Here is a 26,212-nt window from a genome sequence, read left to right as displayed (position 1 = left end):
GGGTTAAAATACATATAAAAAAAGGGGTAAAATGTATTTTAAAAAAGAGGTAAAAAAATTTAAATAAAGGGGTAAAATATATTTTAAAAATAGGTAAAATACATTTTTAAAAACGAGGTAAAATGCATTTAAAAAAGAGATAAAATACATTTAAAAAAGAGGTAAAATACATTTAAAAAAGGGGTAAAATACATTTAAAAAAGGGGTAAACTACATTTAAAAAAAGGGGTAAACTACATTTAAAAAAAGAGGTAAAATGCATTTAAAAAGAGGTAAAATGCATTTAAAAAAGAGGTAAAAAACATTTTAAAAAAAGAGTAAAATACATATAAAAAAGGGGTAAAATATATTAAAAAAAAGAGGTAAAATAAATTTAAATAAAGGGGTAAAATATATTTTAAAAATAGGTAAAATACATTTTTAAAAACGAGGTAAAATGCATTTAAAACAGAGATAAAATACATTTAAAAAAGAGGTAAAATACATTTAAAAAAGGGGTAAAATACATTTAAAAAAGGGGTAAAATATATTTTAAAAAAGGGGTAAACTACATTTAAAAAAGAGGTAAAATGCATTTAAAAAAGAGGTAAAATGCATTTAAAAAAGAGGTAAAATACATTAAAAAAAAAGATAATATGCATTTAAAAAATAGGTAAAATACATTTAGAAAAGAGGCAAAATACATTTAAAAAAAGGGGTAAAATACATTTAAAAAAAGAGGTAAAATACATAAAAAAAGGGGTAAAATACATTTAAAAAAGAGGTAAAATACACTTGAAAAAGGGGTAAAATACATTTAAAAAAGAGATAGAATTCATTTAAAAATAGGGTGTAAACAACATTTAAAAAAGAGGTAAAATACATTTAAAAAAAAGGGGGTGAAAAACATTTAAAAAAAAGAGGTAAGGTACGTTTAATAAAGGGGTAAAATAAATTAAAAAAAGAGGTAAAATACATTTTAAAAAGGGGTAAAATACATTTAAAAAAGAGGTAAAATACACTTGAAAAAGGGGTAAAATACATTTAAAAAAGAGATAGAATTCATTTAAAAAATAGGGGGTAAACAACATTTAAAAAAGAGGTAAAATACATTTAAAAAAAGGGGGTGAAAAACATTTTAAAAAAAGAGGTAAAGTACGTTTAATAAAGGGGTAAAATAAATTAAAAAAAGAGGTAAAATACATTTTAAAAAAAGAGGTAAAATACATTTAAAAAAGAGGTAAAATACTATTTTAAAACATACTTTGACACCCAGTATCTTTTTTCATGGCTTCCTGCTTTTGCTTATGTAATCTTATGTAATGTGTTTATTAAACTACACTAAAAAAAAGGTTTTTTTTAAAGATTACTTGTTAAAAATGATGTCAAAATTCCAGGTGTTTAAGCTCGTTTTTTTTTATCTTGCCCCGTTTTTTCATTTGTTATTGCTCAAAATAATAATGGGATTTTCAGTCCAACTGAATCCAGGTCAAGGGGATTGTCCCGGTATATACTCAATACAAGTATTTTGAGCAACAAGCGCAGGTCATACAAGCAAATATTTGTACATTGAAACACAGATTTGCAGAGGTGTCAGTGGTACCTTGAAGAAGGTCATGGTGGATCCGTCCCTCACGGCTCCGTACTCGATCCTGGTCTGCTTGGCGAGGTCGTCGGCCGAGTCGATGGGAGCGTCCATCCTCTCCACCGTGAGGAAAGCAGCCAAGTTGGCCGTGTAGGAGGAGATGATGATGAGGGTGAAGAACCACCAGATGCCGCCGACGATACGAGTGGAAAGAGCTTTAGGCATCAACTCTGAACCTGGACGTGAAGACGGACACGATGTTTTATTGACAACTCTCTCAATGACGACAACCTGAATAACTCCCATAATGCTTTGCTGCCCAAAAAATAATAATTAATTAAACTAATAATGTACAGTAAAATAAATGGAAAATAAATAAAAATAAAAAACAATTATAAGTTAAATCAATTATACAAATATTACATTAAAATTAAATACATGTTAATTACATGGAATTATATAAATTAGAAAACGAATATTTACACTAAACTGAAAATATTTTATATATTTAAAAAAAACTGTATGATGGAATAAAAAACGCATTAAATAAAATAAATTTAAATTAAATCAATAAATAAGTAAATAAAATAAAAACATTGAATACATTTTTTTTAATTGAATACATTTGAAACTACATAAAAGTAAATATGAAATATAACTTCAAATTTGATGAATGGAATTACATGAAGTTATTTTAAAACGATAAAAAATAAAAATTAAACTTATTTATATATGAAACATTAAGAAAAATTAAATAAAATAAAAATATTGAAATATGTATTGATTAATTAAAAATAACATTACATTCAATAAATAACAAATAACATTAAATTGAATACATTTGAAACGACATCAAATTTAATATGAAATAAAACATCAATTTGAATGAATGAAAAATGACATGAAAATATATCAATCAATAATAAAAAATATATAAAAATTCAACTTAATTAAAAATATTGAATACATGAAACATTAAGAAAAATGGATTAAAAAATATAAGAATAAGTACTGATTAATTCAATTAAGGGAAAATAATTAAATAAATAAGAAATTACATGAAAATATATATATAAAAAATAAAACTCTTAAAATATTTATTGAAATAAAAAATAACACATTTAACATTATTATTAACATTTAATAAAAAAAAAGAAAAATGACATTAAATTGAATAAATGAAAAACTGATAATAAATGTAAATGAGAAATAATGTAAAAAAAATATATATATTTGAATTTAATTCTGTATTTAATATTCAATCCAACACGAGAGAACCTTGTCTCATGAGCGCTCCGACACCGAACCAGAAGCTGTTGAGCAGCGTGAAGTTGTTCTGCACGAGGGTGGACGACGGGTTGCAGGGATGCGGGTTGTACCATTCGTACGGCGTGAACCTGGACATCATCAATAAGTGTCACATGAGAAGAACGAAACCCATGACCTCTGGATCCTGGACTCCAGTACCTGGCTATGACGAAGAGCACGCAGCTGACCCCGGTGCAGGCCAGCAGGACGTACATCCAGATGTCGGGCGACAGCGGGTTCAGGAAGGAGAAAACCCCGGGGTTGGTGCCGTTGGGTTTACGGTACAAGATGCTGATCCCCAGAGTCATGAAGGGCTTGGAGAAGTCGATGACCTTCTCGCGGACGTAGGTGATGGTCAGCGGCGCCACCGCCAGGTCTGCCACCTGCGGGGCAGAGAGCTCGACGTTTTGAGGATCACCTACCCTACCTTTAAGGGGGGAAAAAGTCAGTTTTCTGGAGACTCACGTGGTCGATGAGCTCCCGGACCATCCCGTTCCACTCGCCCTTGTCGTTCTGGGCGCCGTATTTCCCATCAGCCACCAGTCGGACTTCGTAGGTGAAGCCCAGGATGTTGGAGAGCTCCTTCAGGAGGTCCAGGCAGTAGCCCTCGAAGCGGTCGTTCCCGATCAGCTCCTTGTCCGACTTCTTCTGCATCACGTACGGGTTCTCCTGCGGGAACCAGAACATTTTTTTTATCATCATCAGTCTATAGAATCCTTCGTGGACGAGTCGCTGGTCTCACCAGGATGGTCGTGACGATGAGGGTCCGGTTGGCGAGAGAGTCGGTCACGTTGGTGTTCAGGATCCGGTGCGACTCCATCAGGGTCATGCCTCGGTAGGAGTTCCAGACCGCGATCTGGAACATGGAGGTGGAAGAACAGACCTGAACGTGAGGTTAGATTTAACGTTGATGATAGAACTGTTGTGAGAAGATGTTGTATTTTGACTTTATTTAATCATTTAATTTAAGAAAATAGTATTTTCGTTTTTTTTTTACAATTGAATTAGAAAAATGTTCATAAAAATTGTCGTATTGTATATATAAAATATATATATATAAAGTTAAAAGAAATGTTTATTTTAATTAATTAGAATTATTTTAATAATTTTTTTGTTGTTTATTATAAGCTTTTTTTCCAACTAATTTGTGAATTAAAAGGTTAAATTAGTTTGTTTTTTGTTGTTTTTTTAAATAAATTTAATTAACATTTTTTATATCCCAATAAAAAAATTATTTTCTGAATTCAATATTTTTGTATTCATAGTTAGTTTAAATTCAATATAAAAAGGTTATTATAATAGTCATTAATTAAAAGTCAGTGTATTAAAAATAATTTAATTTAGTAATTCAAATGATAATTATTCAACCATTCAATATATATATATATATATTTTTTTTTTTTTTAATTAAAAAATTAATCACAATTAAACAATTTAAATGTTAAATTAAACCATTATTCTGATGGAGATTCTACAGAATCCTCTTGAATCTTAAACACTAACTTAAGCCAAACTTAACTAACTTAACTTAACCAACATTCATTTGTCATTTTCTTCAGGGACTCGAAACAGCGAACGTTAAAAAATAATGGTTTTATTTTGTGTTTAATTGATCCGCGGGAGACTCAAATTTTGTGTTTTATAGACGTCGAGCTGCAGTTTTATGACTCGATGATTCATCGACATCTGTCGTCAAATAATGATTTGATCTTCAGGACGAAAGTTGTGTGACATGAAGATTAATAAATAAATGATGGCGTTGAAGGAAATATTAACTTATGTGTCGTTACACTTCAATTGTAAACTATTTATTTAACTAAATTTAAAAAAATTCAAATTTGCTTGCCTGAAAATGCACGTAATATATAATATATATATATATATATATTATATATATATATAGATGAGTAAAAACTACAGCCAATACACAGAAAAATGCTAAAGATGTAATTAGTGTGTTTAAATGAAAACATATTACTATATCAATGAATATAGCATAACAATACATTTATAAATATGAAATGTTGTGTAAAATTACATTAAAATATTAATAAATACAATATTTAACTAAATTGTTTGATTATAATTTGAAAATTGTTTGATTATAATTTAAAAAGAAAGTGATTATAATTGAAAATTGTTTGATTACATTTGAAAATTGTTTGATTATAGTTGAAAATTGTTGGATTATAGTTGAAAATTGTTGGATTATAGTTGAAAATTGTTTGATTATAGTTGAAAATTGTTTGATTATAGTTGAAAATTGTTTGATTATAATTGAAAATGTTTGATTATAGTTGAAAATTGTTTGATTATAATTGAAAATGTTTGATTATAATTGAAAATGTTTGATTAAAGTTAAAGATTGTTTGATTATAGTTGAAAATTGTTTGATTATAGTTGAAAATTGTTTGATTATAATTGAAAATGTTTGATTATAATTGAAAATGTTTGATTAAAGTTAAAGATTGTTTGATTATAGTTGAAAATTGTTTGATTATAGTTGAAAATTATTTGATTATAGTTGAAAATTGTTTGATTATAGTTGAATTTTTTTGATTATAGTTGAAAATTGTTTGATTATAGTTTAATTTTTTTGATTATAGTTGAAAATTCTTTGATTATAGTTGAAAATACTTTGATTATAGTTGAAAATTCTTTGATTATAGTTGAAAATTCTTTGATCATAATTGAAAATTCTTTGATTATAATTGAAAATTGTTTGATTTGAATTGAAAATAAATGTATATAAATGTCAGTTGTACAGACTTGTGACTCTAAACTTGTGAATGGAGGTTCTTAACAGAGACGTTCAGACGACCATGTGTCTGGATTAAATGAACTCACAGCAGTTATCAGACGAGTGTCTGACAGCTGGACTTTTGACCCTAATAAAAGAAGATCCTCTCGCTGTTAAAGAGCAGAGAGTGTAAGTGAGGCCGAGACTCTGGGCTGAGAACACATTAAATAACACTAGTTTTCTTCCAGAGCCCACAATAATGAACCTGCTGGAGCGACCATTAGAAGGACCTTCACTTCCACACGGTCAAACTCATTTATAATCCCACGCACAACTACACAACTGGAACTCCCTGTGTGGCAATTGTGCGAGAAGGTTCTCTGGGCTCCATTAATCTGTCTGATCGCTGCAAGATCAACACACTGGACCATTGTTTTGGTTCTTTCTCGCAGATAAAGGGACAAACTGAAGAGAAGCGTTTATTATTGTTAGGTGTTTGAGCTTCATGGTCTCAGGTGAGCCTGGAATTATTGTTAAAGGATTATTATAGTTGAAAATTGTTTGATTATAGTTGAAAATTGTTTGATTATAGTTGAAAATTGTTGGATTATAGTTGAAAATTGTTTGATTATAGTTGAAAATTGTTTGATTATAGTTGAAAATAGTTTGATTATAGTTGAAAATTGTTGGATTATAGTTGAAAATTGTTGGATTATAGTTGAAAATAGTTTGATTATAGTTGAAAATTGTTGGATTATAGTTGAAAATTGTTGGATTATAGTTGAAAATTGTTGGATTATAGTTGAAAATTGTTTGATTACAGTTGAAAATTGTTTGATTATAGTTGAAAATTGTTTGATTATAGTTGAAAATAGTTTGATTATAGTTGAAAATAGTTTGATTATAGTTGAAAATTGTTGGATTATAGTTGAAAATTGTTGGATTATAGTTGAAAATTGTTGGATTATAGTTGAAAATTGTTGGATTATAGTTGAAAATGTTTGATTATAGTTGAAAATTGTTGGATTATAGTTGAAAATTGTTTGATTACAGTTGAAAATTGTTTGATTATAGTTGAAAATTGTTTGATTATAGTTGAAAATTGTTGGATTATAGTTTAAAATTGTTTGATTACAGTTGAAAATTGTTTGATTATAGTTGAAAATTGTTTGATAATATTTTTAAATAGTTTGATTTTAGTTGAAAATTGTTTGATTTTAATTGAAAACCCTCCTGAAAACACTTCCTGTTTTTCTGGAGATATAATCTTGTTGACCATAACCACACCCAAGTCTCCACTTCCAAGGGACTTATTGTATAAACAAAGCAGGGTGGGATTACAGCTGGCTGGAGGAGAAGTGAAGCCATTATTACCTCATAATGGACTCTCGTAACCTCTCGTTCGCCCAGATTTCAGAGCAACTTTATAAAGTAATAAATTCAAAACATGGTCACGATGAGGAACTTACTGCGTCTTGAAGAAGAACATCTACTACATGCGAGTCAAGAGAGTTGTAGTTTCATGTTAGTAGCTTGATACGTGTAAATACAGTATTTATTTCCTCAATACAGGATTAAAGTTTGTTTGGTGTTTTTCTTCTGAGTGTATTTAACTCAACAGAGCCAGACGACTGCAGCAAACTCATTAATTTTTCACAGGAGCTGGTTTTAAGAGAGTTTTTTTAAGGGAAGGGAATTTAAAACGAGGTGTTTTTTCTGGTGTAAATTTTAGGTGATTAAAGCTCCATGTATGATTTTTCCTACTTGATATGTTTATAAATAAATATGACGATAAGTTCTTGTTTAAGTGTAGTTTCAGGTCTTAAAACTTGAAATGTTGATTCAGACGCGACGATAAAAACGCAGTAAAAATGCAAACATTAAATCACCAGAGAGTCAATGTTCGCTCGAGGACATGAATCAAGCGCCGCAATGTTGCCGGAGATAAATAAACTTTCTGAGATGAAACATTCACTTTAAACTGTTCCGTTCAGAACTAGAGGAATAACTTACACTGTGAAAAACTGTTTCCTTTAACTGGGAAAAATCTACTAAACTTAGGAAAACGATGTCACAACATGATCTGGATCTTATAATCCATGTGTTTGTGTCTTGTTTAAACTATTGTAACAGTTTATTTTCATGTCTAATCAAGAAGGATCGTCTCGACTGCAGTTCATACAAAACTCTGCAGACAGAATTCTGAGCCGCTCTAGTAGAAGAACTCACATTTCTCCGATCCTTAAAACTCTTCACTGGCTGCCAGTTTCTTTCAGGATCATTTTAAAATTCTGGTTCTTACTTTCAGATCTATTCATGGTCAGACCTTCCATCAGTGATCTGATCCAGACTTACACCCCAGCTCGGGCTCTGAGGTCTGTGTTGGATAACAGTTTAAATTGTTTGATTATAGTTGAAAATTGTTGGATAATAGTTGAAAATTGTTGGATTATAGTTGAAAATTGTTTGATTATAGTTGAAAATTGTTGGATTATAGTTGAAAATTGTTGGATTATAGTTGAAAATTGTTGGATACAGTTGAAAATTGTTTGATTATAGTTGAAAATCTTTTGATTATAGTTGAAAGTTGTTGGATTACAGTTGAAAATTGTTTGATTACAGTTAAAATTGTTTGATTATAGTTGAAAATTGTTGGATTACAGTTGAAAATTGTTTGATTATAGTTGAAAATTGTTGGATTACAGTTGAAAATTGTTTGATTACAGTTGAAGATTGTTTGATTATAGTTGAAAATTGTTTGATTATAGTTGAAAATTGTTGGATTACAGTTGAAAATTGTTTTATTATAGTTGAAAATTGTTTGATTATAGTTGAAAATTGTTGGATTACAGTTGAAAATTGTTTGATTATAGTTGAAAATTGTTTGATTATAGTTGAAAATTGTTGGATTACAGTTGAAAATTGTTTGATTATAGGTGAAAATTGTTAGATTACAGTTGAAAATTGTTTGATTATAGTTGAAAATTGTTTGATTATAGTTGAAAATTGTTTGATTATAGTTGAAAATTGTTGGATTACAGTTGAAAATTGTTTGATTATAGTTGAAAATTGTTTGATTATAGTTGAAAATTGTTGGATTATAGTTGAAAATTGTTGGATTACAGTTGAAAATTGTTGGATTATAGTTGAAAATTGTTTGATTATAGTTGAAAATTGTTGGATTACAGTTGAAAATTGTTTGATTATAGTTGAAAATTGTTTGATTATAGTTGAAAATTGTTGGATTACAGTTGAAAATTGTTTGATTATAGTTGAAAATTGTTTGATTATAGTTGAAAATTGTTGGATTATAGTTGAAAATTGTTGGATTACAGTTGAAAATTGTTGGATTATAGTTGAAAATTGTTTGATTATAGTTGAAAATTGTTGGATTATAGTTGAAAATTGTTTGATTATAGTTGAAAATTGTTGGATTGTAGTTGAAAATTGTTGGATTATAGTTGAAAATTGTTGGATTATAGTTAAAAAATGTTGGATTACAGTTGAAAATTGTTGGATTATAGTTGAAAATTGTTGGATTATAGTTGAAAATTGTTGGATTATAGTTGAAAATTGTTGGATTACAGTTGAAAATTGTTGGATTATAGTTGAAAATTGTTTGATTATAGTTGAAAATTGTTGGATTATAGTTGAAAATTGTTTGATTATAGTTGAAAATTGTTGGATTGTAGTTGAAAATTGTTGGATTATAGTTGAAAATTGTTGGATTATAGTTAAAAAATGTTGGATTACAGTTGAAAATTGTTGGATTATAGTTGAAAATTGTTGGATTATAGTTGAAAATTGTTGGATTATAGTTGAAAATTGTTGGATTACAGTTGAAAATTGTTGGATTATAGTTGAAAATTGTTTGATTATAGTTGAAAATTGTTGGATTACAGTTGAAAATTGTTTGATTATAGTTGAAAATTGTTTGATTATAGTTGAAAATTGTTGGATTACAGTTGAAAATTGTTTGATTATAGTTGAAAATTGTTTGATTATAGTTGAAAATTGTTGGATTATAGTTGAAAATTGTTGGATTACAGTTGAAAATTGTTGGATTATAGTTGAAAATTGTTTGATTATAGTTGAAAATTGTTGGATTATAGTTGAAAATTGTTTGATTATAGTTGAAAATTGTTGGATTGTAGTTGAAAATTGTTGGATTATAGTTGAAAATTGTTGGATTATAGTTAAAAAATGTTGGATTACAGTTGAAAATTGTTGGATTATAGTTGAAAATTGTTGGATTATAGTTGAAAATTGTTTGATTTTAATTGAAAATTGTTTGATTTTAGTTGAAAATTGTTGGATTATCGTTGAAAATTGTTTGATTATAATTGAAAATTGTTTGATTATAGTTGAAAATGGTTTGATTACAGTTGAAAAATGTTTGATTATAGTTGAAAATTGTTTGATTATAGTTGAAAATGGTTTGATTACAGTTGAAAAATGTTTGATTATAGTTGAAAAGTGTTTGATTAAAATTGAAAATTGTTGGATTATAGTTGAAAATTGTTGGATTATAGTTGAAAATCGTTTGATTATAGTTGTTTGTCCTGCGTTTGTCTCATGTCTTGACCCGTTTAAGTCCAGCGTGTCAGAGGGTGGAACAAACACGAGGGTCGTGGACACGCGTGTCTTCCGTGTGTCTAAACGATGGCGTTCTTTCAAACACAAAGTGTCAAACATGTCGGCGCATGAAGCCGGCGGAGGAGAAACGAGGGATGACAGGGAAGAGAGCAGGACGAGTGTCTGGCATATCGAGTGAGAAAACAGTGGGAGAAAAACAACAAGGATCAAAACTGGACTCTGGCACCGACCTTGATCCACCTCTTCGTGAGGCGACTTCCAGCTTCAACAAAACCCTTTAAATCCCAAAAAGAAGGCGACAGAAAAGTGTAGGAAAATAATAATTAATGGTGGTGAAGATGAGGTCATGATTTAAAACATAAATAGACACTAAAATAGAGTCCTGTTGTCTCGGACTCACCCGAGCAGCTCCGTCCTCCTTGAGGCTGATGATGTCCAGATCGAAGTCTTTCCTCAGGCCGTCCGTCTTATTGAGAACAATGCGTCCCGTCAGTCCGTCCCATCGCGCCTGCAGAGAAGATACACTGATGATCCTGGAGATACAAATAACACTCGACTGGACTCGTCTCCGGGGGTTTCAGAAAACCTTTATTAGTCCTGCGAGGGGAAATTCGGTTTAACAACAGCAAGAGAAATAAAAACACCCAGAAATAAAAACGAGAAAGAAAATCTAAATAGAATAAAAGATAAATCTGCGCTATATAATATATACACAATCATATTTACATAAATAACAAGAAGAGGTGCAGTTAAATAGTTATCTTGATGTGTTCTTGTTGTGGAGTCTGATGGCAGCAGGGAGGAAAGACCTGCGGTACCTCTCCCTCACACACCTGGGATGGAGCATCCTATCACTGATGGAGCTCCTCAATGCCCTCAGTGTGTGCTGGAGAGGGTGAGACAAGTTCCTCCTCATGGAGCCCAGCTTGCTCCGCATCCTCCCTCCAGTCACTTCCTCCACAGGATCCAGGGGGCGCCCTAGGACGTAACCGGCCTTCTTAATAAGGCTGTCCAGTTTAGCCCTATCCTTTGCTGTCATGCTGCTCCCCCAGCAGACCACAGCGTTGAAGACGGCAGAGGCCACTACTGAGTCATAGAAGGACTTCAGGAGTGGCCCCCGACTCAGTAGTGGCCCCTGGACACCAAACGACCTCAACCTCCGGAGCAGGTAGATTCTACTCCGCCCTTTTTTGATTCGGTCCCGAGAGCAGCAACGAGAGAGCAGCAGTTTTTTAAGTTTGATCATGTTTCAGTAACTGTTGTTCAAACATGTTTTTACTAGATTCAATAGTTTTCATTCATAGCCTTTTAAATTCAGTAAAAAATGTTGCTGTAATTGTGAAGACATTTTGTTTAAAATTGTTTGAATTACATGTGAAAATTGTTTGGTTGAGGTTGAATTTTTTTATTATAGTTGAAAATTGTTTAATTCAAGTTTATTGTTTCGATTATAGTTGAAAATTGTTTGATTAAAGTTGAAAATTGTTGGTTTATCATTAAAAATTGTTGGATTATCATTAAAAATTGTTTGATTATACTTAAAAAAAAAATGATTATAGTAGAAAATTGTTTGATTATCGTTGAAAATTGTTTTATTATAGTTGATTTTTTTTTTTATAATTGAAAATTGTTTGATTATAGTTGAAAATTGTTTGATTTTAGTTGAAAATTGTTTGATTATAGTTGAAAATTGTTTGATTTTAGTTGAAAATTGTTTGATTAGAGTTGAAAATTGTTTGATTTTAGTTGAAAATAGTTTGATTATAGTTTAAAATTGTTTGATTATAGTTAAAAAATATGTATTATAGTTGAAAATTGTTTTATTTTCGTTGATTTTTTTAATTATAATTGAAAATTGTTTGATTATAGTTTATATTTTTTAGCCGTTTGTAAACACATTTTTCATCCCTTCTTCTTTCTTTTCAAGTGTGATGTATCACGATGAATCATGGGAAATGACGGTGAGTTCGAGGAGTGACCAGACAAATGTAGACAGAGAATCATGTTCATCAATGTCAATAAGAGTCCTTGAGTGACAGTTGCTGGTTAGCTTCCCGACACTGACCTCCTTGAAGAGGTTCATGAATCTCGGACCGAAGCGCCAGGGTTTGTGTCGATGACACTGCAGCGAGCTGACGGTCATCTGAGAGGCTCGCTGTGACGCCACGGCAACCATGAACACGGCGTCGTACATCAGAGCAGCATCTGTCTGTGGGAGAGACACACATGTGTTATTATGTCAGTGTGTGTCTGTGTGTACATGAGTGTGTGTGCGTCTGTCTGTGGGACACACACCTGTGTTATTATGTCAGTGTGTGTCTGTGTGTACATTAGTGTGTGTGCTTCTGTCTGTGGGAGAGACACACACCTGTGTTATTATGTCAGTGTGTGTCTGTGTGTACATGAGTGTGTGTGCGTCTGTCTGTGGGAGAGACACACACCTGTGTTATTATGTCAGTGTGTGTCTGTGTGTACATTAGTGTGTGTGCTTCTGTCTGTGGGAGAGACACACACGTGTGTTATTATGTCAGTGTGTGTCTGTGTGTAGATTAGTGTGTGTCTGTCTGTGGGAGAGACACACACCTGTGTTATTATGTCAGTGTGTGTCTGTGTGTAGATTAGTGTGTGTGCAGATTAGTGTGTGTGCTTCTGTCTGTGGGAGAGAAACACACATGTGTTATTATGTCAGTGTGTGTCTGTGTGTACATTAGTGTGTGTGCTTCTGTCTGTGGGAGAGACACACACGTGTGTTATTATGTCAGTGTGTGTCTGTGTGTACATTAGTGTGTGTGCTTCTGTCTGTGGGAGAGACACACACGTGTGTTATTATGTCAGTGTGTGTCTGTGTGTACATTAGTGTGTGTGCTTCTGTCTGTGGGAGAGACACACACGTGTGTTATTATGTCAGTGTGTGTCTGTGTGTACATTAGTGTGTGTGCTTCTGTCTGTGGGAGAGACACACACGTGTGTTATTATGTCAGTGTGTGTCTGTGTGTAGATTAGTGTGTGTGCTTCTGTCTGTGGGAGAGACACACACCTGTGTTATTATGTCAGTGTGTGTCTGTGTGTACATTAGTGTGTGTGCTTCTGTCTGTGGGAGAGACACACACGTGTGTTATTATGTCAGTGTGTGTCTGTGTGTACATTAGTGTGTGTGCTTCTGTCTGTGGGAGAGACACACACGTGTGTTATTATGTCAGTGTGTGTCTGTGTGTAGATTAGTGTGTGTGCTTCTGTCTGTGGGAGAGACACACACCTGTGTTATTATGTCAGTGTGTGTCTGTGTGTACATTAGTGTGTGTGCTTCTGTCTGTGGGAGAGACACACACGTGTGTTATTATGTCAGTGTGTGTCTGTGTGTACATTAGTGTGTGTGCGTCTGTCTGTGGGAGAGACACACACCTGTGTTATTATGTCAGTGTGTGTCTGTGTGTACATTAGTGTGTGTGCTTCTGTCTGTGGGAGAGACACACACCTGTGTTATTATGTCAGTGTGTGTCTGTGTGTAGATTAGTGTGTGTGCTTCTGTCTGTGGGAGAGACACACACCTGTGTTATTATGTCAGTGTGTGTCTGTGTGTACATTAGTGTGTGTGCGTCTGTCTGTGGGAGAGACACACACCTGTGTTATTATGTCAGTGTGTGTCTGTGTGTACATTAGTGTGTGTGCGTCTGTCTGTGGGAGAGACACACACCTGTGTTATTATGTCAGTGTGTGTCTGTGTGTACATTAGTGTGTGTGCTTCTGTCTGTGGGAGAGACACACACCTGTGTTATTATGTCAGTGTGTGTCTGTGTGTACATTAGTGTGTGTGCTTCTGTCTGTGGGAGAGACACACACATGTGTTATTATGTCAGTGTGTGTCTGTGTGTACATGAGTGTGTGTGCTTCTGTCTGTGGGAGAGACACACACCTGTGTTTAGTATGTCAGTGTGTGTCTGTGTGTAGATTAGTGTGTGTGCTTCTGTGTGTGGGAGAGACACACATGTGTGTTTAGTATGTCAGTGTGTGTCTGTGTTTAGATTAGTGTGTGTGCTTCTGTCTGTGGGAGAGACACACACCTGTGTTTAGTATGTCAGTGTGTGTCTGTGTGTAGATTAGTGTGTGTGCTTCTGTCTGTGGGAGAGACACACACCTGTGTTATTATGTCAGTGTGTGTCTGTGTGTAGATTAGTGTGTGTGCTTCTGTCTGTGGGAGAGACACAAACCTGTGTTATTATGTCAGTGTGTGTCTGTGTGTACATTAGTGTGTGTGCTGCTGTCTGTGGAAGAGACACACACCTGTGTTTAGTATGTCAGTGTGTGTCTGTGTGTATATTAGTGTGTGTGCTTCTGTCTGTGGGAGAGACACACACCTGTGTTATTATGTCAGTGTGTGTCTGTGTGTACATTAGTGTGTGTGCGTCTGTCTGTGGGAGAGACACACACCTGTGTTATTATGTCAGTGTGTGTCTGTGTGTACATTAGTTGTGTGCGTCTGTCTGTGGGAGAGACACACACCTGTGTTATTATGTCAGTGTGTGTCTGTGTGTACATTAGTGTGTGTGCGTCTGTCTGTGGGAGAGACACACACCTGTGTTATTATGTCAGTGTGTGTCTGTGTGTACATTAGTGTGTGTGCTTCTGTCTGTGGGAGAGACACACACCTGTGTTATTATGTCAGTGTGTGTCTGTGTGTACATTAGTGTGTGTGCTTCTGTCTGTGGGAGAGACACACACATGTGTTATTATGTCAGTGTGTGTCTGTGTGTACATGAGTGTGTGTGCTTCTGTCTGTGGGAGAGACACACACCTGTGTTTAGTATGTCAGTGTGTGTCTGTGTGTAGATTAGTGTGTGTGCTTCTGTGTGTGGGAGAGACACACATGTGTGTTTAGTATGTCAGTGTGTGTCTGTGTGTAGATTAGTGTGTGTGCTTCTGTCTGTGGGAGAGACACACACCTGTGTTTAGTATGTCAGTGTGTGTCTGTGTGTAGATTAGTGTGTGTGCTTCTGTCTGTGGGAGAGACACACACCTGTGTTATTATGTCAGTGTGTGTCTGTGTGTAGATTAGTGTGTGTGCCTCTGTCTGTGGGAGAGACACAAACCTGTGTTATTATGTCAGTGTGTGTCTGTGTGTACATTACTGTGTGTGCTGCTGTCTGTGGAAGAGACACACACCTGTGTTTAGTATGTCAGTGTGTGTCTGTGTGTATATTAGTGTGTGTGCTTCTGTCTGTGGGAGAGACACACACCTGTGTTATTATGTCAGTGTGTGTCTGTGTGTACATTAGTGTGTGTGCTTCTGTCTGTGGGAGAGACACACACGTGTGATTAGTATGTCAGTGTGTGTCTGTGTGTAGATTAGTGTGTGTGCTTCTGTCTGTGGGAGGGACACACACGTGTGTTTAGTATGTCAGTGTGTGTCTGTGTGTAGATTAGTGTGTGTGCTTCTGTCTGTGGGAGAGACACACACATGTGTTATTATGTCAGTGTGTGTCTGTGTGTACATAAGTGTGTGTGCTTCTGTCTGTGGGAGAGACACACACGTGTGTTATTATGTCAGTGTGTGTCTGTGTGTACATGAGTGTGTGTGCTTCTGTCTGTGGGAGAGACACACACCTGTGTTATTATGTCAGTGTGTGTCTGTGTGTACATTAGTGTGTGTGCTTCTGTGTGTGGGAGAGACACACACCTGTGTTATTATGTCAGTGTGTGTCTGTGTGTACATTAGTGTGTGTGCTTCTGTCTGTGGGAGAGACACACACCTGTGTTTTTATGTCAGTGTGTGTCTGTGTGTAGATTAGTGTGTGTGCTTCTGTGTGTGGGAGAGACACACATGTGTGTTTAGTATGTCAGTGTGTGTCTGTGTGTAGATTAGTGTGTGTGCTTCTGTCTGTGGGAGAGACACACAGGTGTGTGTTATTATGTCAGTGTGTGTCTGTGTGTAGATTAGTGTGTGTGCTTCTGTGTGTGGGAGAGACACACACGTGTGTTTGGTGGTCAGTGTGTGTCTGTGTGTAGATTAGTGTGTGTGCTTCTGTCTGTGGGAGAGACACACAGGTGTGTGTTATTATGTCAGTGTGTGTCTGTGTGTAGATTAGTGTGTGTGCTTCTGTGTGTGGGAGAGACACACACGTGTGTTTGGTGGTCAGTGTGTGTCTGTGTGTAGATTAGTGTGTGTGCTTCTGTCTGTGGGAGAGACACACAGGTGTGTGTTATTATGTCAGTGTGTGTCTGTGTGTAGATTAGTGTGTGTGCTTCTGTGTGTGGGAGAGACACACACGTGTGTTTAGTATGTCAGTGTGTGTCTTTGTGTAGATTAGTGTGTGTGCTTCTGTCTGTGGGAGAGACACACAGGTGTGTGTTATTATGTCAGTGTGTGTCTGTGTGTAGATTAGTGTGTGTGCTTCTGTGTGTGGGAGAGACACACACGTGTGTTTAGTATGTCAGTGTGTGTCTGTGTGTAGATTAGTGTGTGTGCTTCTGTCTGTGGGAGAGACACACACGTGTGTTTAGTATGTCAGTGTGTGTCTGTACGTGGATTAGTGTGTGTGCTTCTGTCTGTGGGAGAGACACACAGGTGTGTGTTATTATGTCAGTGTGTGTCTGTGTGTAGATTAGTGTGTGTGCTTCTGTGTGTGGGAGAGACACACACGTGTGTTTAGTATGTCAGTGTGTGTCTGTGTGTAGATTAGTGTGTGTGCTTCTGTGTGTGGGAGAGACACACACGTGTGTTTAGTATGTCAGTATGTGTCTTTTTGTAGATTAGTGTGTGTGCTTCTGTCTGTGGGAGAGACACACAGGTGTGTGTTATTATGTCAGTGTGTGTCTGTGTGTAGATTAGTGTGTGTGCTTCTGTGTGTGGGAGAGACACACACGTGTGTTTAGTATGTCAGTGTGTGTCTGTGTGTAGATTAGTGTGTGTGCTTCTGTCTGTGGGAGAGACACACACGTGTGTTTAGTATGTCAGTGTGTGTCTGTGTGTAGATTAGTGTGTGTGCTTCTGTCTGTGGGAGAGACACACACGTGTGTGTTATTATGTCAGTGTGTGTCTGTGTGTAGATTAGTGTGTGTGCTTCTGTGTGTGGGAGAGACACACATGTGTGTTTAGTATGTCAGTGTGTGTCTGTGTGTAGATTAGTGTGTGTGCTTCTGTCTGTGGGAGAGACACACACGTGTGTTTAGTATGTCAGTGTGTGTCTGTGTGTAGATTAGTGTGTGTGCTTCTGTCTGTGCGTCCGTGTGCATTATGTAGTAGATACGTAAGTATATAATATAGTTGTCAGTTTGTATTTCATTGTGTGTCAGTATGTGTATTTGAATGTGTTTGTGTGTGTTTATGTTTGCGTATGTGCTTCTGTGTGTGTGTGTGTGCATCCATGTGCATTATGTAGTAAATATGTAAGTATATAATATGGTTGTCAGTGTGTGTATTTGAATGTGTGTCAGTATGTGTATTTGAATGTGTTTGTGAGTGTGTATATTTTTTTGTTTCTGTGTATGTATATTTGTTTTGTGTTCATGTTTGTGACTGTACATTTGTATTCATATGCACCTGTGTGTGTTTGTGTGTGCATTAAATATTGTTGTTTGTGTGTGTATTTGTTTTGTGTAGATCTTTTTGTGTGAACAATTAACAATTAAATGTGTGTATTAGTTTTGTGCGTTTATATTTCTTTATGTGTTTGTGTGTGTACAGTGGTTTTCCGATTTGTGTTTGTGTTTGCATCAAATTCATTGTGTGATGAATGTGTATAGTTTTGTTTGTGTGTGTTAATATTTATTTTGTACAGAGGTTTGTGTGCGTACATTTTGGTATCATATTTATCTTTGTGTGTGTGTGTGTGTGTGTGTGTGTGTGTGTGTGTGTGTGTGTGTGTGTGTGTGTGTGTGTGTGTGTGTGTGTGTGTGTGTGTGTGTGTGTGTGTGTGTGTGTGTGGGATTGTGTGTGTTCTATTACTCCTCTCATCATCATGTCTAATAATCTGGTCTCAGGTCAGTTTATTCTATGAATCTGTAGCTTCTTCACTCAGTGATTCTCCGTCTGTAATTACCTCAGTCTGACCTTTAACCCGACCTTTAACCTGACCTTTCTTGCCTGACTTGTACAATCCTTATTAATTTCATCATTATCGAAGATGAAATATCGCCGCGTAATAAAGTTCAGACCTGAAGAAGATCCATGGATTTAGATTTAGGTTTTTTTTATGTACAAATCCATAGAAATTATTTAGTCAAATATTTGTTTTCTTGTGATAAACTTCTTTCAAACTTGATTTTACAAGAGAATAGATCTTTAGAAGATAAATTAATAAAGTAAATGAATAAAACAGGATCTGTGAACATGTCTCATCATTTAGATACATCTGCTGTTTTATCAACAAGTACAAGTTGAACTTCAAATAAAACTTTGTTCTTTTTTTCCTTTTTATCAGAATTTTTTATAGTTTCTAATATTTGGAGAAAAAAAATGACAATCAAAAAATAGTTGTTTGTGTGTTTTCTTCAATTGTTTCTTAATATATATTTTTTTATTTCTCATTTTTGTGTGTTTTTTTAATATAGTTTCTATCATTTAAAGGAAATGTTTGTTTTGTGAGTTTATATTTGTGTATGTGTTTGTGTATGTATAACTTAATATGGGCGTGTGCATTTATATCTGTGAATGTGTTTGTGTGTGTACATGTGTATTCTTATTTGTGTGTGTCTGTGTGTTTGCGTGTGGGCATAATCCATTTTTGTCAGTGTGTGTATATGAATGCGAATGTGTATATTTTCATTTATTTTGTGTACCTTTATATTCCCATACGTTTGTGTGTGTGTTAATATGGTCATCAGTGTAAGTAAGCAAGTAAGTAATATTTATTTATATAGTGCTTTTCCAGACCAGGGTCACAAAGCGCTTTAACAATCAAAACAATACTCAAAAAAGTACATACTTTAAAGATCAAGATAATACTGAGAACAACACAGGAGTTCCAGAAAATCAAGGAAAAGCCTGAACAAATAGAAACGTCTTAAGATGTTTCTTAAAGGAGTCAGTAGATCCATCAAGAGCAAAGAGAGAGGAAGATCGTTCCAAAGCTTAGGAGCAACAGCCTGAAAAGATTTCTCTCCTCTGGTCCTGAACCGTGTTCGTGGAACCATCAGTAGATTCTGATCCACAGACCTCAGAGCCCGAGCTGGGGTGTAAGGCTGGATCAGATCTGTGATGTAAGGAGGAGCCTGACCATGAATAGATCTGAAAGTAAGAACCAGAATTTTAAAGTTGATCCTGAAAGAAACTGGAAGCCAGTGAAGAGTTTTAAGGATCGGAGAAATGTGAGTTCTTCTACTAGAGCGGGTCAGAATTCTCGCTGCAGAGTTTTGTATCAACTGCAGACGAGACGATCCTTCTAGTTAAGACATGAAAACAAACTGTTACAATAGTCCAGACGAGAAGAAACAAACGCATGGATTACAAGCTCCAGATCATGTCCCGACAACATTTTCCTAAGTTTAGAGATTTTTCTCAGTTGAATGAAACAGTTTCTGGTCAGTTTTGTTTTAATGTCGAACAAGAGACATGTCTTTATCAAATACAACACCCAGGTTTCTCAGGCTCAGTTTGACAGACTGACCTAAGTCACCCAAGTACTGACTCAACCCTGGAATCTTATCATCAGGAGCAATCACCAGAGTTTCAGTTTTGTCCACATTTAGCTGTAAAGTGTTTTCACTCATTGTTTGATTTCTAGCAAACAATTGACTAAGCTGTTCAGCCTCTGGGGCTCAGTTGGGTCAAAAGAGCAGTAGAGCTGGATGTCATCAGCAAAAATGTGATAAGAAACATCTGGAAATCTCTGAATGATTTTACCGAGGGGAATCAAGTACAGCAAAAACAATAAAGGACCCAGAACAGAACCTTGAGGGACTCCACACAACAGATCTGCCGATTCAGACCTCATTTGATTGGCAGATACACTAAAACTGCGCCCAGAAAGGTAAGATGAGAACCATTCTAACACAGACCCAGACAGTCTTCATCCCTCAGTCTTCTCAGCAGGATCTGGTGATCAACTGTGTCAAAGGCTGACGACAGATCCAAGAGAACCAGAACAGTGGATTTACCAGAGTCAGCCGACATCATGATGTCACTGGACACCTTCAGTAAAGCTGTGTATTTTTTATATTTGTATGTGTTTGTGTATGTATAAATGAATATGGGTGAGTGTGTTTATATTTGTGTGTGTACATTTGTAATCTATTTGTGTGTGTACAAGTATTAAATATGGTTGTCAGTGCGATTATTCAAAATTGTTTTTGTGTTTATATTTTAATGTGTGTTTGTTTATATTTGTGTGTGTACAAAGATGGTTTCGATCATTTCAATGAATTATAACAAACAACAACTTTAGCTTCATTATAGAATATCATGAAATTATTGTACTTGATCTTTTGCTTTTCATCTATTCGTACTAGTGTTTTTTCCATCATATCATGAACAGACTCTTTTTTATTTATCCTTCTTTCTTCTGGATTGACAGACCATAATGTCCCAACATGAAGTGTGGCCCCTGAGGACATGAAAAAAGCTAATGTCGCCAAACTAACCTCGAAGATTCAGGCATAAAGAGTCGACTTGTGTGTTTGTTGTTGTGATCATAAAATGTAGGTTTTATCAGATTGTGGTTCAGACTCACAGTCATGATGCCGTCCATAAGACCCCCCTCCTGCTTGGGACCCTGCATCCTCTCTGTGGCCCACTTGTCCATGGTGGCGGAGACCCCCGGGTCGTTCATGTTCAGGAGCCTGAACCCCGTCATGTTGACCCCGCTGTAGCGGTACGGCTCCAGGTCCAGAGCAAACAGGTCCTGGAGCAGATGGTGAAGCAGGATCGACAGCGTTATGAGTTAAATGATCTTCATGACACTCGAGTGTCTCAAATCTAACTAGTGAACAGTAGGAAAGTCAAATAAAGATATACGTTTATATTATATTAAGTCCTGATGATCAGTTTAATGCACAGTTGTTTGGACAAAGTGCAGCAAAGTTAACAACAAAACTGATAAGTTATGGCAACTTTTCCTGGTTCTTTTTTCAGCAGATTTTTATTATAAAGTTGTTGGTTTTTTATGGAAAAAACATTTTCCATTTTCCATTATGATTTCCTAGTGATTTTTTCTTTTAATGGCAACTTTTTTATTTTTGTGTACTTAACCAATTTCATGCAGATTCCCTTTCTTCCTGGTGTCTTTTATTCATTTTATATTTTGCTGCTTGGTTTATTTATTTATTTATTAATTTATTGTTTTTTTACTTGACTTGTATTCCTTTTTCTGCTGGATACTTTTTTCATACTTTATACTGTAGACTTTTTGCTGTTTTTTTATTACTGCCAAATCATTTTTGTTTACATTACTTTTTTGTCAGTGACAACTTCCTTCTTTTTTGTTGCTTTAAAAAAAATTAATTCATTTATATTTCTGGCGACTTCTCTTTTTCAGGTTGACTTTTGATGCTTTTTTTCCAGGTCGCTTTGGTCACTTGACTTTTTTTTTGCTGGTTACTTTTTTAACTTTTATTTTGCTTTGTTTTTTGTTTACCTCACCTTCCCTTTTTTAAATTAGCTACAGATTGACCTTTTTCTCGTAGTTTCTTTAAACTTTACTTTTATTTGTATTTTTATTACTTGATTTTCTTTCTTTTTTTCCATGGTCACTTTGGTCATTTGACTTTTTTTGCTGTTGACTTTAACTTGTGTTTTTTTTTGTTGAATACTTTGGCTTTACTTTTATTTTGCTTTTTTTATGTTCTGGACCTTTGGCTGGTAAATTATTTTCACTTGTTAATAACACTTTCCTTGTTTAATTACTAATATAATGATTTAAACGTTGAGTTTAAAAAAGGTTGATCCAAGAGAAACTTACCAAAGTGGTGAAGAAGAAGTGATAATACTCCGTCATCATTCCCATCGAAGAAAGCTGATAAAGTAACAATAATCACTTTATATTCAGCGACACAAGAAGGTAAAAAAAGAAGGACTTGTTTCTTTCTTCTCACCTGCTTCAGGAGTTCAGAGGCCATACTGTAGGAGCAGTCGAAGATGATGAAGAACTCTTTGTCCTTCTTCAGCTCCTTCAGCAGTGGACGAGCGTCAGGGTTTCCTGGGTTGAGTTGACGGATCTTGATCTTCAGGCTGAGCTTCGCCGGAGCTTTGATCAACTCCTGCATCCTCATCAGACCTGAAGGATAGAACAAGATAGAATAAGATAGAATAGGATAGAACAAGGTAGAATAGAACAAGACAGAATAGGATAGAACCAGATAGAATAGGATAGAGAGAACAGAACAAAACAAGCTAGAATAGGATAAAGCAAGATAGAATAGGATAAAACAAGATAGAATAGGATAGAACAAGATAGATAGAACAAGATAGAATAGAACAGATAGGATAGGATATGATATAACGAGATAGAATAGGATATAACAAGATAGGATAGGACAAGATAGGATAGGATAGAACAAGATATAATAGGATAGAACAAGATAGATATAAGAGAACAAGATAGAATAGGACAGAACAAGATAGACAGAACAGAACAAGATAGAATAGAACAAGATATAATAAATAGAACCAGATAGAATAGGATAGAACAAGATAAAGAGAACAGAAGAAGATAGAATAGAACAAGATAGAATAAGATAGAACAAGATAGATAGAACAGAACAAGTTAGAATAGAATAGAACAAGATCGAATAGGATAAAACAAGATAGGATAGAACACAATATAATTTGTGACCCTGGTCTAGAAAGGCGCTATATAAATAGAGATTATTATTATTATTATTATTATTATTATAATAGGATAGAACAAGACAGAATAGGATAGAACAAGATAGGATAGGATAGAACAAAATAGAATAGGATAAAACAAGTTAGAATAGGATAGAACAAGACAGAATAGAATAGAACAAGACAGAATAGGATAGAACAAGATAGAATAGGATAGAACAAGACAGAATAGGATAGAACAAGACAGAATAGGATAGAACAAGACAGAATAGGATAGAACAAGATAGGATAGGGTAGAACAAGATAGATCAATGTTTGATTGACAGGTATGTCCTGAGAATAGGTTTTTTACTCATGTTTGATTGACAGGTATGTTATGAGAATAGGTTTTTAACTCATGTTTGATTGACAGGTATGTTCTGAGAATAGTTTTTTAACTCATGTTTGATTGACAGGTATGTCCTGAGAATAGATTTTTTTACTCATGTTTGATTGACAGGTATGTTATGAGAATAGGTTTTTTACTCATGTTCGATTGACAGGTATGTTCTGAGAATAGGTTTTTAACTGATGTTTGACTGACAGGTCTGTTCCAGGTCTGTAGGAACTCTTGCCTATGCTGTCTTCGTAGATGACCGTGAGCTTCTTCCACTTGAAGAACGTCACCACGTCCAGGATGGCTCTGGCGATGGCCGTGTACTCGGGGAACAGGTTGATGAAGAAGGTGTCCTTGTTGTCCACGGACGGGTGTTTCCAGCGCGTCTGGATGTGCGGCACCTCCAGGGCGTTGCAGATGGACTGGACGGCGCTGACCGACGAGCTGTGCGAGGGTCCGAACACGGCGACCACGCCCAGCGCCAGCTGGTCGCACACTGTGGAAGAACAAGGGAGGAGGTTTGAAGAGCCGGAGAAGAGACGAAGGACGACGACGACCCACCTCTCCTGGACGCCTCGAAGCCGTCGAACATGTTGATCCTCTGGATGTCGTAGGTCAAGGTCATGTTGGGCATCAGCGTTTTGTTGCGGTTGATGTTGTTGACGGCGAACTTGAAGGCCAGTTCGTCCATGCTCACCAGCTCGCTCTCCCGCGTCTCGAAGATTCCTCCTGGGAGACCATGAAGATTTCAACATGTTTTTATCCTGGTTCTTTTATGGTTGACATTTCATTTAAGTGTGTATAAATATTTAAATTAATTTTATTTACCAGTTAACATGCAGATATTAATAGTGTTTGTTCATATACGTGTTGCAACCAAACTTTCGGCCTGTAGATGGCAGCACTCATTAAGTCCGATGACTGAGGACGAGAGGATACAGCGGCTCCAAGTACTCAACAAGATTTATTTGAAAGCATTCACCTTAGTTTTGTGTTATTTATATTTATGCATAAGTATGCATAAATATTTGAATTCATTTTATTTACAAATAAAATGCAGATATTAATAGTGTTTGTTCATATATTTGTTGCAATCAAACTTTCGGCCTGTAGATGGCAGCACTCATTACGTCCGATGAGTGAGGACGAGAGGATACAGTGACTCCAAGTACTCAACAAGATTGATTTGAAAGCATTCACCTTAGTTATTGTGTTATTTATATTTCTGCATAAGTATGCATAAATATTTCAATTCATTTTATTTACAAATTAACATGCAGATATTAATAGTGTTTGTTCATATACGTGTTGCAACCAAACTTTCGGCCTCTAGATGGCAGCAGTCATTACGTCCGATGACTGAGGACAAGAGGATACAGTGACTCCAAGTACTCGACAAGATTGATTTGAAAGCATTCACCATAGTTATGTGTTATTTATATTTCTACATAAGTGTGTATAAATATTTCAATTCATTTTATTTACAATTAAAATGCGGATATTAATATTAATGTTTGTTCATATACGTGTTGCAACCAAACTTTCGGCCTGTAGATGGTAGCAGTCATTACGTCCGATGACTGAGGACGAGAGGATACAGTGACTCCAAGTACTCAACAAGATTTATTTGAAAGCATTCACCATAGTTATTGTGTTATTTGTATTTCTGCATAAGTGTGTATAAATATTTAAATTCATTTTATTTACAAATTAACAAGCAGATATTAATAGTGTTTGTTCATATATTTGTTGCAGCCAAACTTTCGGCCTCTAGATGGCAGCAGTCATTACGTCCGACTGAGGACGAGAGGATACAGTGACTCCAAGTACTCGACAAGATTGATTTGAAAGCATTCACCATAGTTAGTGTTATTTATATTTCTACATAAGTGTATATAAATATTTCAATTCATTTTATTTACAATTAAAATGCGGATATTAATATTAATGTTTGTTCATATATGTGTTGCAGCCAAACTTTCGGCCTCTAGAGGGCAGCAGTCATTACGTCCGGCGACTGAGGACGAGAGGATACAGTGTCTCCAAGTACTCGACAAGATTGATTTGAAAGCATTCACCTTAGTTTTGTGTTATTTATATTTCTGCATAAGTATGCATAAATATTTCAATTCATTTTATTTACAAATTAACATGCAGATATTAATAGTGTTTGTTCATATATTTGTTGCAACCAAACGTTCGGCCTGTAGATGGCAGCAGTCATTACGTCCGATGACTGAGGACGAGAGGATACAGTGACTCCAACTACTCAACAAGATTTATTTGAAAGCATTCACCATAGTTATTGTGTTATTTATATTTCTACATAAGTGTGTATAAATATTTAAATTAATTTTATTTACAAATTAACATGCAGATATTAATAGTGTTTGTTCATATATTTGTTGCAGCCAAACTTTCGGCCTCTAGAGGGCAGCAGTCATTACGTCCGACTGAGGACGAGAGGATACAGTGGCTCCAAGTACTCGACAAGATTGATTTGAAAGCATTCACCATAGTTAGTGTTATTTATATTTCTACATAAGTGTATATAAATATTTCAATTCATTTTATTTACAATTAAAATGCGGATATTAATATTAATGTTTGTTCATATATGTGTTGCAACCAAATTTTCAGCCTGTAGATGGTAGCAGTCATTACGTCCGATGACTGAGGACGAGAGGATACAGTGACTCCAACTACTCAACAAGATTTATTTGAAAGCATTCACCATAGTTATTGTGTTATTTGTATTTCTGCATAAGTGTGTATAAATATTTAAATTCATTTTATTTACAAATTAACATGCAGATATTAATAGTGTTTGTTCATATATGTTGCAGCCAAACTTTCGGCCTGTAGATGGTA

The 26,212-nt window shown here is 35.0% G+C and overlaps 1 protein-coding gene across 3 annotated transcripts in view; it reads right to left on the bottom strand.

The window, feature by feature from the left end:
- grik1a (glutamate receptor, ionotropic, kainate 1a) overlaps positions 1-26,212 on the bottom strand; it is a 59,493-nt gene that overhangs the window by 15,485 nt on the left and 17,796 nt on the right. For 2 of the 3 annotated variants that reach the window (XM_087806978.1, XM_087806980.1), the window contains exons 2-14: positions 23,903-24,070; positions 23,580-23,837; positions 22,233-22,414; positions 22,100-22,153; positions 20,873-21,043; positions 12,274-12,417; positions 10,609-10,716; positions 10,439-10,483; positions 3,615-3,728; positions 3,338-3,541; positions 3,032-3,255; positions 2,843-2,961; positions 1,583-1,800 (exon numbers count right to left, since the gene is read on the bottom strand). In XM_087806978.1, coding sequence (XP_087663104.1) covers positions 1,583-1,800; positions 2,843-2,961; positions 3,032-3,255; positions 3,338-3,541; positions 3,615-3,728; positions 10,439-10,483; positions 10,609-10,716; positions 12,274-12,417; positions 20,873-21,043; positions 22,100-22,153; positions 22,233-22,414; positions 23,580-23,837; positions 23,903-24,070 — 2,009 coding nt within the window. The remainder of the gene's footprint in view (positions 1-1,582; positions 1,801-2,842; positions 2,962-3,031; positions 3,256-3,337; positions 3,542-3,614; positions 3,729-10,438; positions 10,484-10,608; positions 10,717-12,273; positions 12,418-20,872; positions 21,044-22,099; positions 22,154-22,232; positions 22,415-23,579; positions 23,838-23,902; positions 24,071-26,212) is intronic. The other variant, XM_087806979.1, reaches the window with a different exon arrangement.

Source organism: Callionymus lyra, chromosome 14, assembly GCF_982586985.1.
Source record: "Callionymus lyra chromosome 14, fCalLyr1.hap1.1, whole genome shotgun sequence".
NCBI lineage: Eukaryota > Metazoa > Chordata > Actinopteri > Syngnathiformes > Callionymidae > Callionymus > Callionymus lyra.
Note: the sequence above shows the minus strand (reverse complement) of the source record. Positions and strands in the feature narration are given on the sequence as shown.